At 34.5% G+C, this 18,696-nt stretch overlaps 1 protein-coding gene across 1 annotated transcript; it reads left to right on the top strand.

The window, feature by feature from the left end:
- Nucleotides 1-12,739: 12,739 nt before the first annotated feature.
- LOC100028785 (olfactory receptor 4K13-like) lies at nt 12,740-13,708 on the top strand. The gene has a single exon (XM_001378687.3). The coding sequence runs from the start codon at nt 12,740-12,742 to the stop codon at nt 13,706-13,708; it is 969 nt and encodes a 322-aa protein (XP_001378724.3).
- Nucleotides 13,709-18,696: the final 4,988 nt, after the last annotated feature.

The following is an 18,696-nucleotide window of genomic DNA, read 5'->3' as shown; positions in this document are numbered from 1 at the left end:
ATTGATTTCTCCTTTGATTTTTAGGATCTCTAATTTAGTCTTCATCTGAGGATTTTTAATTTGTTCACTTTCTGGTTTTTCAATTTCCATGCCCAATTCATTGACCTCTGCCCTTCTTAATTTGCTTATATATGAACTCAAGGATATAAATTTCCCCCTGAGTACTGCTTTGGCTGCATCCCACAGGTTTTAAAAGGAAGTCTCACCATTGTCGTTTTCTTCAATGAAGTTATTGATTGTTTCTACAATTTGTTCTTTAACTATCTGGATTTGGAGAATCATATTGTTTAATTTCCAAATATTTTTTGATTTATCTTTCCATGAGACAAAACAAATTAAATAGACAAAGTACTGGTCAATCTAATTTAGAAAAGGAAAGAAGAAAACCAAATTGACAGTATCCAAGATGAAAAGGGAGACCTCACCTCTAATGAAGAGGAAATTAAGGTAATCTTTAAAAATTATTATGCCCAATTATATGGCAATAAATATGGAAATAAAGGTGACATGGATGAATATTTACAAAAAATATAGATTGCCCAGACTAACAGAGGAAGAAATAGACTTCCTATACAACCCCATATCAGAAAAAGAAATTGAACAAGCCATCAAAGAACTCCCTAAGGAAAAATCCCTAGGACCAAATGAATTCACAAATTAATTCTATCAAACATTCAAAGAACAACTAATCCCAATATTATACAAACTATTTGACAGAATAACTCAAGAAAGGGTTCTACCAAATTCCTTTTACAACACCAATATCATACTGATTCCAACACCAGGCCGGTCAAAAACAGAGAAAGAAAACTATAGACCAATCTCCTTAATGAACATAGATGCAAAAATCTTAAATAGGATACTATCAAAAAAGACTCCAGCAAGTGTTCATGAGGGTTATTTATCATGACCCAGTAGGATTCATATCATGAATTCAAGGATGGTTCAATATTAGGAAAACCATCCACATAATTGACTATATTAACAAGTAAACGAACAAAAATCACATGGTTATCTCAATAAATGCAGAAAAGCTTTTGTCACAATACAGAACTCATTCCTATTGAAAACACTAGGATTAGAAGGGCATTTGCTAAAAATAATAAACACTATATATCTAAAATCATCAGCAAACATCATCTGCAATGGGGAAAAATTAGAAGCCTTCCCAATATGATCAGGAGTGAAACAAGGATGCTGATTATTACCTTTATTATTTAACATTATACTAGAAATACTAGCAGTAGCAATTAGAGAAGAAAAAGAAATTGAAGATATTAAAATAGGCAATGAGGAGACCAAGCTACAATTCTTTGCAGATGATATGATGGTCTACTTAAAGAATCCTAGAGAATCCACTAAAAAGCTAGTAGAAATAATCAACAACTTTAGCAAAGTCGCAGGATTCAAAATAAACCTGCATAAATCATCAACATTCATATATGTTTCCAACACATCTCAGAAGCAAGAATTAGAAAGAGAAATTCTATTTAAAATCACCTTAGGAAATATAAAATACTTAGGAATCTATCTCCTGAGACAAATACAGGAACTATATGAACACAAGTACAAAACACTCTCCACACAATTAAAACTAGATCTAAACAATTGGAAAAACATTGATTGCTAATGGGTAGGATGAACTAACAGAATAAAAATGAAAATCCTACCCAAATTAATTTATTCATTTAGTGCCATACCCATTGAACTACCAAAAAACTTTTTTTACTGTATTAGAAAAAAACCATAACAAAGTTCATATGGAAGAAGAAAAAATCAAGGATATCCAGGAAATCATGAAAAAAATGCAAAGGAACATGGCCTTGCAGTCCCAGATCTCAAACTATAATATAAAGTGTTCTGTCCAGTTCTGGTTCAGATTCCAAAGAGGAGACACACACCATAGTGCAATACACAAGAAGTACTTTATTCAAGCTATAGGTTCGACCTCCACAAGAAGCAGAAGACCCGTATAGCTTGGGCCTCCACTAGAAGTGGAAGACCCCCAAACATTGCAGAGGTCTGGTTTATATAGAAGGGCTAGGGGTGGGGGTGGTCTTGAGAATCATGCACCAGAAGTGAAGCCATATCAATCTTAGTCCCAGATGCTTCCTTTTAACATATGGTCTGGCCAGTGACCTAGGTCAGATCAGTGAATATATGGTCTGGCCAGTGACCTAGGTCAGGTCAGTGAACATATGGTCTTGAGATAACATATCCTTATTGCAGTACATAAATAAGGATATGTTAGTTTTAGTTCTTGGGACAAAGAGCCCATTAGGGTATCATCTGAAGGGCAAGTTCCCATAATAACATTATGTTTCTTCAAAAGCAGTCATCATCAAAACAGTATAGTACTGGCTAAGAGACAGAAAGGAGGATCAGTAGAATATAATTGGGGTAAGTGACCTCAGCAAGACAGTCTATGATAAGCCCAATGATCCCAGCATTTGGAACCAAAATCCACTATTTGATAAAAACTGCTGAGAAAATTGGAAGACAATATAGGAGAAATTAGGTTTGGATCAATATCTCACACCCTAAACCAAGATAAACTCAGAATGGTTGAATGACTTGAATATAAAGAAGGAAATTATAAGTAAATTAGGTGAACATAGAATCATATACATGCCAGATCTTTGGGAAAGGAAAGACTTTAAGACCAAGCATGAGTTAGAAAAAAATTACAAAATGTAAACTAAATAATTTTGAGTACATCAAAGTTTTTGTACAAAAAGAAAACAATGCTACCAAAATTAGAAGGGAAGCAACAAATTGAGAAACAATTTTCATAACGAAAATCTCTGACAAAGGTCTAATTACTCAAATTTATAAAGAATTAAACCAATTGAACAAAAAATCAAGCCGTTCTCCAATTAATAAATGGGCAAGGATATGAATAGGCAATTTTCAGTTAAAGAAATCAAAACTATTAATATGCACATGAAAAAGTGTTCCAAATCTCTTTTAATCAGAGAGATGCAAATCAAAGCAACTCTGAGGTATCACCTCTCACCTACCAGATTGGCTAACATGACAGCAATGGAAATTAATGAATGCTGGAAGGGATGTGCCAAAGTTGGGACATTAATGCACTACTAGTGGAGTTGTGAATTGATCCAACCATTCTGAGAGTAATTTGGAAGTGTGGCCAACGAGATAATAAGGAAAAGACATGCACAAGATTATTTATAGCTGCGCTCTTTGTGATGGCAAAACATTGGAAAATGAGGGGATGCCCTTCGATTGGGGAATGGCTGAACATATTGTGATATATGTTGATGATGGAATACTATTGTGGTCAAAGGAAAAATAAACGAGGAATTCCATGTGAACTGAAATGACCCCAAGGAATTGATGCACAGTGAAAGGGGCAGAATCAGGAGAACATTATACACAGAGATTAATACACTGTGGTACAATCAAATGTAATGGACTTCTCCATTAGTGGCAATGAAGTGATCCTGAACAACCTGGAGGGATCTACGAGGAAGAACACTATCCACATCCAGAGGAAAAATGGTGGGAGGAGAAACACTGAAAAAAAAAACAACTGCTTGATTACATGGGTCAAGGGGGATATGATTGGGGATGTAGACTCTGGGTGAAATCCTAGTGCAAACATCAAAAACATGGAAATCTGTACTGGTCAAGGACACATGTAATACGCAGTGAAATTGCCTGTTGGCTACTGGAAAAGTAGGGAAAGGGAGGGAGGTAAAGTATATGATTCTTGTAACCAAGGAATAATGTTCTAAACTGACTAAAGAAAAAAATAAAATCTTATTCACTGGTGTTATAAGATTCTATGATGTCTGATGAATACTACAGAGCTATAATCCTGCCAGCATTATAATTAAAATTCTCTAGAGACTGTATATTAATTTATAATTATTTATTAGAAAATAAAGGTTGGAGAGAGATACTTACAGATTCACCTGGCCCTGCCTCCTTTCTAGCCAAACCTCACACATAAGTTACTCTACCCAGAAGGTCTCCAGACCAAGAGGGAATCCTGCTTCTTCAAACCCCTCCTCTAACATCCCCAGCGATGTCATTCCTTTTGGGTCTCTGTGACAGATTTGAACTCAGTCTTGGTCAGAAGCCAGTTTTCCAAACACCAGGAGTCACAGGGAATAAGAGGTAAAAATCTTCCCACATGCCATGGGTCTGGCATCTTTCCATAATACATGTGTGCCCAGTCAAAGGGTGGGGCTGATAACAACCAAAATAGGTTTTTAATACTTTTCTTTTTTAAAAGGAAGAGGGTTACAATTTATATTAAATTCATACCAGCCTTCAGAGTTTGAAGAACTAGCTTCACTCCCAGTTAGAATGGGAAAATTTACAAGTTTGCTTATATTAAAAATTCAATTCTACATAAATTTATTTAATTGGTCAAATAACATCTTAACTTAGTAGCAAAAACTGTAAGCTTGTTGAACCCAACAAATCTTTTGGAGGTTTGTACTTCACTATAACAGAAGTTAAAAAGAGCCTTGAGGCATTAGCATTTTTCTCTCAGAGGATACTAAACCCTTAACTTTGAGAATATAGAGGGAAGTATAGCTTCAGGCATTTTAAACCAGAGATTTGTTCTCTCCAGCCATCCTGTAGTTTATTGCTCTTTCTGGAGTTTCCTAGATTGTAATTATTTCTAATGATTGATCCAAAACCTTATATGCAGTTTTTTTAAAGCAGTGAAAATTAAACAAGAATAATTATTTTTACTGGTTTTTACCTAAATTAATATTACCATGTTGAACTACTAGTATAAATCAATTGCTCTTTACCCCATTTTGATTACTGTATATTGATTTTTAAAACTGTTCCTATCTGCCTAAATTCACCTTATTCATAATTGCCATTGGAAGAAAATGTTATCACCCATATAGTTAGCCCCTAGGACATTTGCCTGTTGTCTACAATGCTAAACCATCTTAACTTGAGTCATTTGCTTATTGTCTGTAAACCACAGCCAGTTTAACTTGGTGCCATCTCACTCAAAAGACAATTCTTCTGTCCTTGTTCTTTGTGAAATTAGTGGAGGTTCTATCTTCTCTTGGTGGATTTCAAACCTGGTGGTTCTGGTCACCTAGCCAAGATTAAGAGAGGCAGAGGAGCCCCACAAATTAATTAATTGTCCGGGAGGGGCATAATTAGTCACATCTGTTTTCCAATACACTTTTCCCAGCTGTAGCAAATTTTAATGTTATCCTAGTAATGAGACTCCCCATTCCTGATTGTCAATAACATGGTTTCCCCTTTCTCCTTGGGGTTTCTGGCCTTACTGAGCTTGCCAGTCTGACATACTTTGTTAAGAATTATATAGGTCCTGTAATAAACTGATTTTGCTCAAAGAGCATGCCTCAGTTTACCTGTATCAAAATTAACTCATCACATTCTACTTATCTCTTTTAATTAAATCTATTTTAGCTTTAAATTTGTCTGAGATCACAATTGCTATCCCTAGTTTTTTACATAAGCTGAAGCATAACAAATTCTACTCCAGCCCTTTATTATTACTCTATTCATGCCTTTCTTTTTAAAATGCATTTCTCATAAACAAAATTTTGTTAGATTCTTTTTTTGATCCATTTTGCTTTTTCCATTTTATGGATGAGTTTGTCCCATTCACATTCAAAGTTATAATTACTAGCTAGTTGTGCATTTCCTACCATCCGATTTTTCCTCACTGTTTATCCTTCTTTCTCTTTATTTTCATTTTATGCCTCCTCCTCAGACATCTAATTTGCTTCTGACCATTATCCTATTCCTATTGCTTCCCTCCATTATCCTATTCCCTTGCTCTCCTATTTTTCTATAAGTTAAGATTTATAATCTACTAGATATATACATTATGTTCTCTTTAACTCAGTTCTGATAAGTATAAAATTCCTGAACTTAGCCCATCATCTATCCTGTCCTCCATTTTAAAAGGTCTTTCATTCACACCTCTGGTATGAGATGATTTGCTCCATTTTACACCTCTCTACCTAATTTTATTTTTCAGGATCATCCCATTATAATCAACTCAAACTTAAAACTTCAATTTATATATTCTTTCTAACTACCTTAATAATAAAAAGCATTCATGAATAATAAATATCATTTTTCAATATAAGATAGTAATTTAACCTTATGTGCCTAATCCCTAGTCTTTCATGTTTGCTTTGTTTTTTTCTGATTCTTGAATTTGAAATTCAAATTTTCTGTTCTATTCTAGTCTTTTCCTTAAGATACCTATACACAAGTTAAATTCTGAGGTTTCAAAGAAAGACCTTTAATAAAGGCAAAATTAGCCTCAAATAGACTTTTCTTTTGTTTGAGAAACCTCGAAGGCTGAACCCAATATTTGTAAACCATAACTTTGGCTCTGACTATGGGTTCTATTTAGATATATTCTACTCTTGAACATTTTAATTTTAAGGTTTTCTTCTCACATGGAACTAAAACTTGCATCCTTATAATTCCCACTCGTCAATCATATTTTTGTCCTCTTCATTATAGGAATAACAAATTCAATGCCTTTTTTAACATGAAAGCCCTTCAAATTCATGAGACCTATTATCTCTCCTTACCACATCTTTTAAGCCATCTCTTTTCAGGTTAAACTTTTCTAGTTTTTCAAACTGATTCTCATATGACATGATTTATATTTCACAATTAATGTCACTCTTCTCTGAATACACAGATTGTCAATTTCTTTTAGAATGTGGTACACATAACTGGACACGACTATAGATATAGAATGTCCAAGGAACAGTACAATAGAGCTTTCACTTATTGCATTCTGGATAATAGAGTTCTATTAATCCAATTAAAATTTGAAAAAATGTTAAAACAAACTTTCAAAAGTGTACATACATTTAAGGTATTTTGGACTAGATTGGGGCAAAATAAGTAGTGAATCAATAGATGAATAATAGCTAATATTTATATTGTGCTCTAAAGTTTGCAAAAGAGCTTATATATGTTTCTTCATCTTTTCCTCACAATGAGCCTGGGAGATGTTATTCTTCTAATTTTACAGATTAGAAAACTTGGGCTTAGAAAAGTTAAATGATTTATGTCATTTAACCCATGAAAACTCATGACCTCTGATGGACTATAATCACATAGTAAATAAGAATCTGAAGTAGGGTTCAACTTCAGGTCTTCCTAATACCAGGACTAATACTCTCTCTACTTTATCACTTAGCTAACTCAAACAGTATATTTCTCTGAAATATATTGGATGAATGAATGAAAAAAATAATTTGTTATGAGTTTATTATATTCTAAGCATTTTACAAGGTACTGGGGATACAAATACAAAAATGAAGATACTCTCTGCTTTGAAATAGCTTACATTCTAATAGAGGAGACAATACATAAAAATAGTGGCCAAAGAGGTAAATTTTGGCCTGGAAAGTTACAGAGATGATGAATGGAGCAACAACAATACACTGATGCACAATAGCTATTACAGAGCTTATTTAATTATAGAATTTTTGCTCAGGTAGTCCTTGTCTACTAAGAAAGCAAGCATGTTCATTTCAAAGTACTATTTATTCATTTTACTCATTCCCCAAATGAAATATTGTCTTCAAAGACATAATTGTCTGGATGTATATATGTGATCAAAGCACATACACTTCTTCTCCCAAATTAAATACTCTAAACTACTGTTTAAACCTCCATGATGGGATATATTTGTCCCAGCAGAGTAAACCCCTCTCCCCATAATAGCCATAGTAGAATGAAGAGGATAATATTCAAACATCAATATTAATCTCCTGCATCTGTCCAAAATCACCTTAAGATATCAGAAAATAAGTAATATGTCAGCTAATTTTTATTCATTCAGCAAGTATTTATAAAGTGCCTATCATGCATCAGATATTGTTGTTATATTGATAAATTGGTAATAGAAAGCCCTCTCCAACCCTCCTGATTTTAAGAAACTTAAACTCTCCAGACATTTATGTTCTTATTTAAAAATTATCTCTTTATATTAGCCTCTAACCTACTGCTATAGAGTCCATTATTAATTGTGAATCAAGCCTGTTCATCACTTTTCTAGAGACTAGTCAACTCTTCATTAAAATTAAAAGATCTCATCTATCCATTCACATTGTCCAGGGGAATTAGCACTGTGTCTGGCAAATAGTAGACACTTGAGAAATGTTTATTGTTTGATTGATAATACCACAGAAATTCTTTAGGTCTTTTGGCTTTTTCAATTAAAGGAGAAAATCATTACATTTGAAAGACAAGTCATCTTTAAAAGGTTCTGCTTTAAAATCCCTGAGAGAGCTAAGCTGACTTGTTATAACAACTCCCATTACAATTTACTCATTGGTTATGAACTACATGGTCTCCAGTGCATCACTTGTGGGCTATGAACTAAACAAATTGCTTTTCCTGATGGGAAAAAAAAAAACAACTAGCCATATAAAAATGAGTTGTGGGAATACTGTCACTATAAGACCTTGACTGAAGCTAAAGGTCTTAGCAGCATCACAACGAATAGGATCTTCTTTTTTTCCAACATAGCTTATGTATAAAATCATATATAGAAAGAGAAATATAGACATTAAGACAGATAAATTCTTTTTCCATTGGATTAATTTTTTTATTTGTAGGTGACATGTACAGCCTAAAAAGGATGCAGGTTAAGAGTTGAGAATACCAAAATAAAGGTGAATCCAATGGGAGATTTTACCAACTTGCTGTTTATTAATGATTAAAATTAGAGGAATATTGAATATTAAAGACAACATAGATTTTCATAAACTATGTAAGGACAATATTTTGGAAATAGTCATAGATATGATATAACAAAGAGAGTGAATTATAGTTACTTATATGCTATATTAGAATCACTATAGAACTATGTTAGTCCCAAGGGTAAAGAAAGGAAAAATTCATTTTCATTTTGAAAAGCAAGGGAGAATATCGGTAATAAGGACTTAGTTCTGACCTCAGACACTGTTTGATAATGGGTAAGTTATTTAACCTTTTAGACATTCAGTTTCTTCGTCTATAAAACAGTTATAAAATTACTTGCTCTACCTATATCACAGTCTTGTTGGAAGGAAAACACTGTAAATCTTAAAGATCCATATAATGAATATTTTTGTTATTGTTGTTGTAGTTGTACTTGTTATTGTTATCCATATTCTTTAGGATGGATAGATATAGGTGCTGAAATTCCTCACTATTAATTCAAGTGTCTATCAATCCTAGGAGGGATCATTGGATATTCAATGAGTATATTATTGCTGCATAGAGTTCTAAGTTTATATCTTTATGAAGTCAAAACAACCAGCTAATTCTAATGGTGGAGTTTTAAGTGATCAATTAATGAAAACAAATCAGGCAAACTAGATGCTAGTCTAAACTGTTTAGTTTTTTTCCAAATTAATCATTTGAGTTAAATTGTTTAATATAATATATGACACACATATACATACAAATACCTGCAATTGATTTTTTTAAATTTCTGCTTTCTCTGCTTTTGAGTCAGCTGGTTGCTGACCTAGAACCTTAAAATCCATTAAATGAATTACTATTCTGGCTTTCAAGTACCATTAGTTTTAACAATGTGTATATGTTGGTTCCAAGTACAAAATACTGTTTATATAGGTAAAACAAATGTTTTACTTTTTTCTTGTGTTTCCTTGAAAAAGGACTGAAATCATATAGCTTCTCCGAATTTTAAGAGATAGAAAACCTTCTCTTTTTCAACTTCTACTTTATTTGATACAAAGTTTCATGGCAAATTGCACAGATTCTTAACCTGTCAGCAGAACATTGTGAACTTGGATGGGGAAAAATGTTATATCTTTAGTTTCCTTTAATTTTGATTATAGGCAACACAACCTTATTCTGAGGAGGGATCTACAGACTTCAATAAACTGCCAAAAGTACCCAGGAGATGCAACAAGTTTGACTCTTAGAGTCTAGAAGGAATAAATTCAAATCATGTCTCTGAAACATCTTTGTTATTGAGACTCTATGAGACAATCCTCTAAGACTACTAATTGCTGATTGGCAGTAGTAAAAGGAGTTTCCTCATGGGAGAAGTCCTCATACCAGTGAAATTGTACGGTCAGACAAATATAAGCACTCAGAAACAAACACAGACAGTATGAGGTAGAAGAATGAATTAGATGATATAATTGCCCATTTGTTATAAAGAAAACTGATTTTTGTGTAATTCTAAATTAGATAAAATGATCCCAATGTATAAAACATCTCACTGATTGAATTATATTTCATCAACATGTCTTGATGTCATATATACTTAGCCATTATTTCCCAATATATTTTTGTGGTGTGAGACATGAATTTAATTATAATATGTATAAAATGTACAATAGTGTGTGTGTATGTGTATGCACATGTGTGCATATACTAAAAATATTTCAAGAACTGAAGGTCTATCTGGATCTCTGCTTTGTATTCTCTAGTTCCCTTTGGTTTCAGATTAAATGTCTAGTTTGTATTTTAAAACATAATGCCTCATAGAGGAAAGTGGAGAGTCTAAAAAAAGTCTTTTTCACATTTATAATTTAGTAAGGATTTCATCATGTATTTCATTCAAAAGAAGTAGTCAAAAAATAGCCCATATACCAGGATAGAGATACATTCAAAGTGAAGTCATATTCTTCTTCCCTCCATCTTATACTTCCTAAATTCTTCCTCCTAGGAGTCTTTTCAATTCAGTAAACTCAATAGAGCTCTGGAAAAAAAAAGATCATTTAAAAGATAGCATGGTGAAGTGAGCATACATCTGTATTTGCATTATAGCTTTAGAACTGGAAGAGATTTGGGATACTCTAATTCAAACCTTCCCACTTCACAGATAAGACAACTGAGGTCTATAAAGTTTCTGTGACACACCTGAGTACACATATGTAGTAAATAATAGAACACAAAGGAACCTAGGTGCTCTAACTAAAGCTAGTTTTTATTCCACTGCACCAAATTGCGTTCTAGGTCTATATTTATCCCCTTTGCTATTTATTACATTTAAGACCTTAACAAGTCACTTGGTCTTTTAGTCGTATTTTTGTTTTTGACTGAAGTGAAAGAATTGGAGTTACATGACATCTGACATCTCTATCACCTCTTAGAATTCTATGACTGCTTGCTGTTTGTGTCTTTCATGAGAGGATACGTTGATTATTTCAGCTTTAATATGATGGGTACTCTTGTAAATTAAGAGAGGGGAGGCAAGCAGAGGCTTTGGAGATAGACTTTAGAATGTTATAGTGGAAATCTTCATTGAGAAAAAGAGAATTCTTTATGTTCTTTGTTTGTTACTAGGGAAGTTGATTTTCAGAAAGTGTTTTTTTGCAGTCAGCCCAAGGTCACACAGCTAGCAAATGTCAGAGGCTGGATGTGAACTCACCCTCTTACCTACTTTCTCTAGGCTCAGATTTCTATTCATTGCACCACCTGATCCTAACTTAGCCCTTAAGTTTATTGATTCAATACTCATTTCCTGACATCTATTAAAAATGTTCCTTAGTAAAGTCAGGGAGATAAATTCACAATGGATTTCTGAAGGCTTCTATAGAGCTTATTCTGCTACATATTTTATAAGACAAGAAAATAAGAATATTGATATTACAGACTGATTTGTTTCTTCATAACAAGATTGTGATGTATACATATACTAGAAAATTTTGGATTCCTATTTCCCTTTCTGGACCAGTTCTTCATCTTTTTTACCTTTCCTAACAGAAACCTGATAGAAATACTATTAAGTGATGTCAGTGGCTCCTTTATATTGCAGTGGTCTTTAAGATATATATTTTTTCAAGTGTTAATGAATTTTAAATGATTTGGAAATAACTGTGTTCCAGTGATTAGTTCTGAATCTGCAATAGAAAAAGTTCTCTTATTTGAAGAAAGCCACTTTTCTGCCACTGTATTTGTATAGAAAAAAAAATAAGAGTCAGATTTCTTTGGGGACTTGAGATGCTTCATCTCTAAAATAATTTTAATAACCCTCAAACTTCAAAATTCTACAATTTATATCTGTGATTTTTTTTAAAAGGTGGAATATGAGATAACTGAGTTAAAGCTCCTTTTCTGCCGAAGACTGGCAAGGGAACTAGGTAAATCACTTCATATGCCTCAGGCATTAATCTAAGTCTCTAAATCAAAGACAAGGGCCCACATTAATAAAGGAATCTACTCACTGAGAGTTTCTGATACTGATCAAATCATAGATCTGGTTAAAAAATCTTTGATGCTCGAATGCTTCAAATGAGCTGTGAATCCTTTGGTATAGTTAGTTACTCCCTCTTCAAATGAGGACTACAGGTAGGGGTGTTCTAAAGCTAATCACATGAGCTTGTGAGAACCAATACCTAAATTTTCAGCTTGAGTATCTACATTTCAGAAATCAGCGCATTTTGAAAATCAGGGCATGAATCTAAGTTTACCTTCAAGTTATTGATGTAAAACAGGTAAAATCTATATAATAGAAATAGTTATACCTCACCTGGCAGAAGATCTAAGACTAAGCAAGGTTGCTTTCAGCTTTACTATCTATAAATTCAAGTACATAGATGTCTAAATGTAAATAACACAAATCTTAGAGTATTCAAACACCAATAGTTTTGGACCCTATCTTATTCAAAATGCATGATTAAATATTTAGACACTTTTGTTTAAAATATGAATGCTAATTTCTATTTATAGAGAAGTGATTGCTTCCTGTTTGTCTTTCTTTCAGATAATGTCAGATCAGACACTAAGAGTTGAATCAATGGAACAGAGAAATTTCTCAATGGTGGCAGAATTCATTTTGCTGGGACTCACTGAGTCTCGTGAGTTGCAGATTTTCTTTTTTGTATTTTTTTCCATTATCTACACAGTCACTGTATTTGGCAACCTATTTATTATCCTTACTGTGATCTTTAACTCTCATCTTCATTCACCCATGTACTTCCTACTGGCAAACCTCTCCTTCATTGATATGTCCCTAGCCTCATTTGCCACTCCCAAAATGATCCATAACTTAGCCAGTAAGCACAAAGCCATCTCCTATCAGGGTTGCATGGCCCAGATGTTTTTCCTCCACCTTTTTGGTGGCAGTGAAATGATGCTACTTGTTGCTATGGCAATTGATAGATATATAGCCATATGCAAACCCCTTCATTACTCAACCATCATGAATCATCGTGCCTGCTTTGGGCTTGTACTGCTTTCCTGGACCACTGGTTTTGTGCATACCATGAGCCAGATGGTTTTTACAGTGACCTTGCCCTTCTGTGGTCCCAACATTGTGGACAGTTTTTTTTGTGACCTTCCTCGGGTGATCAAGCTTGCTTGCCTTGATACTTATATCTTAGAGCTGTTGGTGATTGCAGACAGTGGACTACTCTCACTCATCTGTTTCATCCTTTTACTCATCTCTTATAGCATCATATTAGTTACTATTAGACTTCACTCCTCTAGTGGATCCTCCAAGGCTTTGTCCACTCTGTCTGCACACATTACAGTGGTAGTTCTTTTCTTTGGACCATGTATCTTCATTTATGTGTGGCCCTTCAGCAGCATCTCAACAGATAAGACTCTTTCTGTGTTTTATACCATTTTTACCCCACTTTTGAATCCAATCATCTACACATTCAGAAACAAAGATATGAAGAGAGCTATAAGAAGACTGAAACATCAGCATGTGAATTGCATACGGACCTCTTAGTTGCCACACATCATCACTGTAATCATTAGCTTCAAAAGCATCATTGTCTAATGGTACTTAATACATCATCCTATACTAGCCTCTGTAAAAAGCAATTGACTTATTACTGTCATCCAAAAGCTTATACACAATGGGAAGTTCTTTGTGTGACTATTACATCTCTAAAACATATCCAGTTATGATCTGATTGTCTTTATATTGTAACATTATGTCTGAGCTTACTCATTAGCAGTGATTTTGCTCACATATAAGTTATTTCATGTATCTGGGTCTATTTAATCATCTATAAAATTATTTTTTAAATGAGTGTATATTTTCAGCAACATTTTTTCAGAGTTAAACCTGATATTCTATGTTGGTCCTCAAATTTGGAGTCATTTATTTTTAAGCACAAATATTTTAATTCTTCTCTATCTGAAAAAACAAAAAACAACAGAACTGTTCAGACCTGGGGACTGAAGGCTCTTTCAACCACTGTGCTTAAAGGAAACCAAAACATAAAATAAGGTAAACTTCTTATATCTTATTATCCAATCTGACATCTGGTGAATAGGTATAGTAAGAAGAATACTGGCCAAAAAAAGAATACTGGCTCTGGAATGAATAAACCAGCATTCAAATACTTGGGGAAGTCCCTTACCTACCTACATGCACACCCAGAGAGACTTCATATATGAGAAGGGAAAGGAAGGAAATACATATTTAGTGCCTCCTATATAATAGACACTGTACTAAACTCTCTACACATATTATCTTATTTGATCCTCCTAACAATCCTGTGAAGTTTGTGCTATTATTATCCCCTGTCCCCTTTTACAGAGGCATGGAGAGGCTATGTGACTTGCCAGGGTCATATTAAGTAAGTCAGTCTAAGGCTGAATTGAACTCAGGTCTTCCTGACTCAAAGCCAATTGCTCTAAAATGAAAAAGTTGTCATAGATAGCCTCTTAAGTCCATTTGCAAATATTATGATTTTATTGAACCAGGAACTGATAGATGGGGAAACTTTTTCTACTGATGATACATGTTGCTACATGTCACATTTCCTAATCTTAGTGAGTTTTTGGTAACACTAAGAAGATGAATTATTTTGGCAATATCCTAGAGCCAATATGTGTTGAAAGGAGTACTTAAATCTAGGTTGTTCTAATTATGACTGCAATTCTCTATGCACTATATAAAATGCAATATAAACTTATCAATTTGGACATGATAACAATTAAAAACAAATCATAAATAGATACAGAATAGAATTCAGATACACTATCAATCAATGAACCAATAGGTCATGTATTAAGAATGTACTACATTTCAGACACTCTGCAAACTGCTGGGGATATGAAGACAAAAATAAAAGAAATCTTAATTTTAGATAATCTACTTTCTATTGGGGAGAAAATTTGTACATTTATAAATAAGTACGTTATAAATATAAATTAAATTCAAGAGGGACACAGAGGGAGACCCCTATCAATTAGAGAGAATGATGGAAGACATCATGTAGAAGGGAGTATTTGAGCTGTATCTTGAAGTAAATGAGATATTCCATGAGGCAGAGGTGAAAAATCAGTGGATTCCAAGCAAGAAAAATAGTCATTGCAAAGGTACAAAGATGGGAGCCAGGGTGTCATGTATGAAGAATAGATATAAGGCAAGTTTGGCTATACAACTGAGTATCAGAAGGGGAAAATTATAATTAGACTAGAAAGAGAGGTTAGGGAGAAATTCTGAAGGACTGCAAAAGTGAAACAGAGGAATTTGTGTTATCTAGAGGCAATAGGGACATTTTATTGAGTAGGGAAATGATATGGTTAGATCCTTCCTTAAGGAAAATCAGTGTGGAATGTGGAGAATTAATTGAAGTGGGAAGAGACGTGAAGCATGGATAACAATTAGGAATCCATTGCAATAGTACAGATGAGAATGGATAAAGGCCTGAACTTTTGTGGTGACTTTATGAGTAACAGAGGAAAAGGGTCAGATGGAAAATGTTGTAGAGGTAGAAATGGTTGGATTTGGCAACTGATTGACTATGGGGTGAGGGATACTGAGAATTTGAGGATAACACTGAGATTACAAATATTGAATAATGCAAAAATAGTGATTCCCTCAACAGAACTAGAGAGAATTTGTAGAGAAGTGGGTATATGCTAGAAAAAATGCAGTTGTGTTTTGGTCAAAACAAGTATTTATGGCCCTGGAAGTTTTATCAATCTTAAATTTGCAAACACAAACATCTGCACAGATGGAGCTAAGCAATAGGGTTGAAACAAATATAATAGCTAGTACTTATATGATGTTTTAAAGTTTACAAAGTGTTTTACAAATATGAATGAATAAAACATTTTTGAAGCACTTTGTGCAAAACACTACACTAAATTCTGGGGATATAATAAGAAAAGCAAAAGAGTCCTTTGCTCTCCAGGTACTCCAGTGGAAAACACTATAGAACATGAAGGTTTCAGCTTTGAGTCAAGTGGAAATATCCCATGGTCCCTAAGATGCAGTGGCAAAGTATGTGGCCTCTTTTCAAAAATTATTTCCCCTGATAAAATTATCATCATTTAATGGCACCAAGGACTTTGGTGATAAGAACTTTCTTTTTTGGATCTTCACTAACTCAGTAGTAGCACCTGCAGGAGCAACTATAAGACTGTATCTCAATGCAAGTTGGTTCATAGGATGATGGCTGAGGATGCTGGGCTAAAAACATTGCTTTTGAAAAGACTTGAGTTTAGGGTCTGCTGTCACTATTAAAATCTATAGGAAGATTTGTGACAAGGAAATCACTTTTAAAAGACTGATATATATTAATTTAAGGTCGCCAAGGAATTCAGCTATGTAATTCCTAAATGAAAACTTAAGTCAGCCGTCAATCTTTTATGGAGTTTAATTACAATAGGAGGAAGAAAGGAATTAGAGATAGAGAGAGAGAAAAGGGAGAGAAGGGAATAGGGCTTAAATACCCCTTCTGTTTAGGCTGGGCCAAAAGGCCCAAGCTCTTAGATAGCTGGGGCAAAGAAAAGAGATCAGTCCCTATTACTCACGTGACCAAAATGGAGAAACAGTCTCAGAGGCCCCCACCTTCAGCTTCCTTCAGAGCAAGCTTCTCAGAGCACAAACCAACCACTCAGACCAACTTCTCAACCACCACCCCGAGTCTTCAGACTCCCCTATCTTTAAGGAAACCATCCAAGTTGCCTCCCCTCAGTCCTCACATCTACCAATCACCTGTCCATCAATTTCCCTGTGCCAATGGAGGCTCTAGCTTAATCCCAGGACCGCCCAGAGGTCTCTGGCTTTTGCACATGTCTGTTGAAGGTCATATTCTCAAATAATTAAATCTTGATCCTTTGCTGCAGCCCTTTCTAAATCCTGTTAACCTGAGTAGGGTAGAGATTGGAATAATTAAATTTTGATCTAGGCTGCAGCCCTTACTCAATCCTGTTAGGACTGAATAGGGTGGAGATTGATTCCAAGTATCTCCATTGTATCAATTCTAAAATCAATCATGACTCAAAGAAATTCCTGTTCTATGCTTAAGCATAGGTCAAAGTCCTTTCCATTGTTCAGCAAAAGGTTTCTGTCCTAAAGTAATCTTAAGAAGGTAGGAGAAGGAACCTCCCATGCCAATGGGGTTCACATTCCAATAGTCAAGACCCACTATCAATAGGAAATTTTTCAAGTATGAAATTTCCCAATGGTGAAATTTCCAACATTTATAAGTCTAAGAAATTTTGAGGTTTACAGATTGGTAGTAGGCAATGATGGTGATGTTATGGTTTGTCTGCTTCCTGGCTCCCTCTATGGATGCCTGCAACTAAGTTGATTTGCCTGCCATGTGAATGGCAGTTCATGCAAAAGACTTGTTCTTTTGCCACAGGAGTTGCTTCACTGGATGATGGCTACAAGGACTAGAAGCAGGAACTATGATCTAGATTGGAATATTCCCATTTTTGGAGATCTTAGTCTTATTTTCTTATTGCTTATAGAAGGTCAGCAATTGTTGTCAAATATGAAAAGGAAGGTTGGCCCCTTCTCCTTGTAATTTATCCCTTCAAAGATGGCTTTAGAGCTATGTTGGTGAAGGTATGGCACATGGAGGGGGCTGCTCTGTTCTCCCTCTCCACAGTGCCAGAGGACATTTTTCACATACCCCACCCCTCTTGTCAAGCAGCCAAATAAGAGCACTTCCTCATTCTGCTGTCTGGGGTAAAGCCAGGGGCTCATAGACAGCTTGAAGTTGCAGTTTGGGCACACAATCTTAGAAAGGTTCACCAGCACTGCTTCAGGGGCTAAACTAGAATCAGGCTGGTGGTTTATGGGAAAATGCTATTACCAGGACTCTTGTGTTTAGGGTTCTGAGCTATTTGCAATAATGTCTAAGGGTATATGTATAATATATTTATAATCTATGTGCATTATGTATGTATTTGGAAGATAAACTGCATACACCCCCCTTTAAAAACAAGCAGAAAGCATGAAGAATTTTCTTTTCAAAGTGCTTATCAGTGTTCCCTGATATTACCTCATTGGAATACAATAAAATTCCAATGGAGATAATATCCTATGCATCTTTTATGTATAGTTATTATAGTTATATTCCAAGGTGATTCATATATATCAATTTGTTGCTATGGACACCATCATCTGTATAAGATCTTGCAACAATTTGTGATCAGTCCTATATAGTGTCCTATATGTGCGTGTTTCATGAAAAGAAATACTTACCAAATTGTCTGAATCACCTCTTCTGCTGCTATCTTCTGTCTCTGTCTTCTATCTTCACGCTCCCTTGGTGCTGTAGAGAAATATAAATTAAAACGAAACTATGAAGTATCTCCTCACATTCACCTAACTGGCTAACATGACAAAAATGATTAATGTTGAAAGGGATGTGGAAAAATTGGACACTAATACATTGTTGGTGGAACTGTGCACTGACACAACTATTTTAGAGAACAATATGGAACCATGTACAAAGAGTC

The sequence above is a fragment of the Monodelphis domestica genome, chromosome 1 (genome assembly GCF_027887165.1).
Source record: "Monodelphis domestica isolate mMonDom1 chromosome 1, mMonDom1.pri, whole genome shotgun sequence".
NCBI lineage: Eukaryota > Metazoa > Chordata > Mammalia > Didelphimorphia > Didelphidae > Monodelphis > Monodelphis domestica.
This window is presented reverse-complemented; position numbering and strand designations above follow the sequence as displayed.

Bases quoted from the DNA above. Each gene is read 5' to 3' on its own strand.
- LOC100028785 (XM_001378687.3), top strand. From the start codon at position 12,740: ATGTCAGATCAGACACTAAGAGTTGAATCAATGGAACAGAGAAATTTC.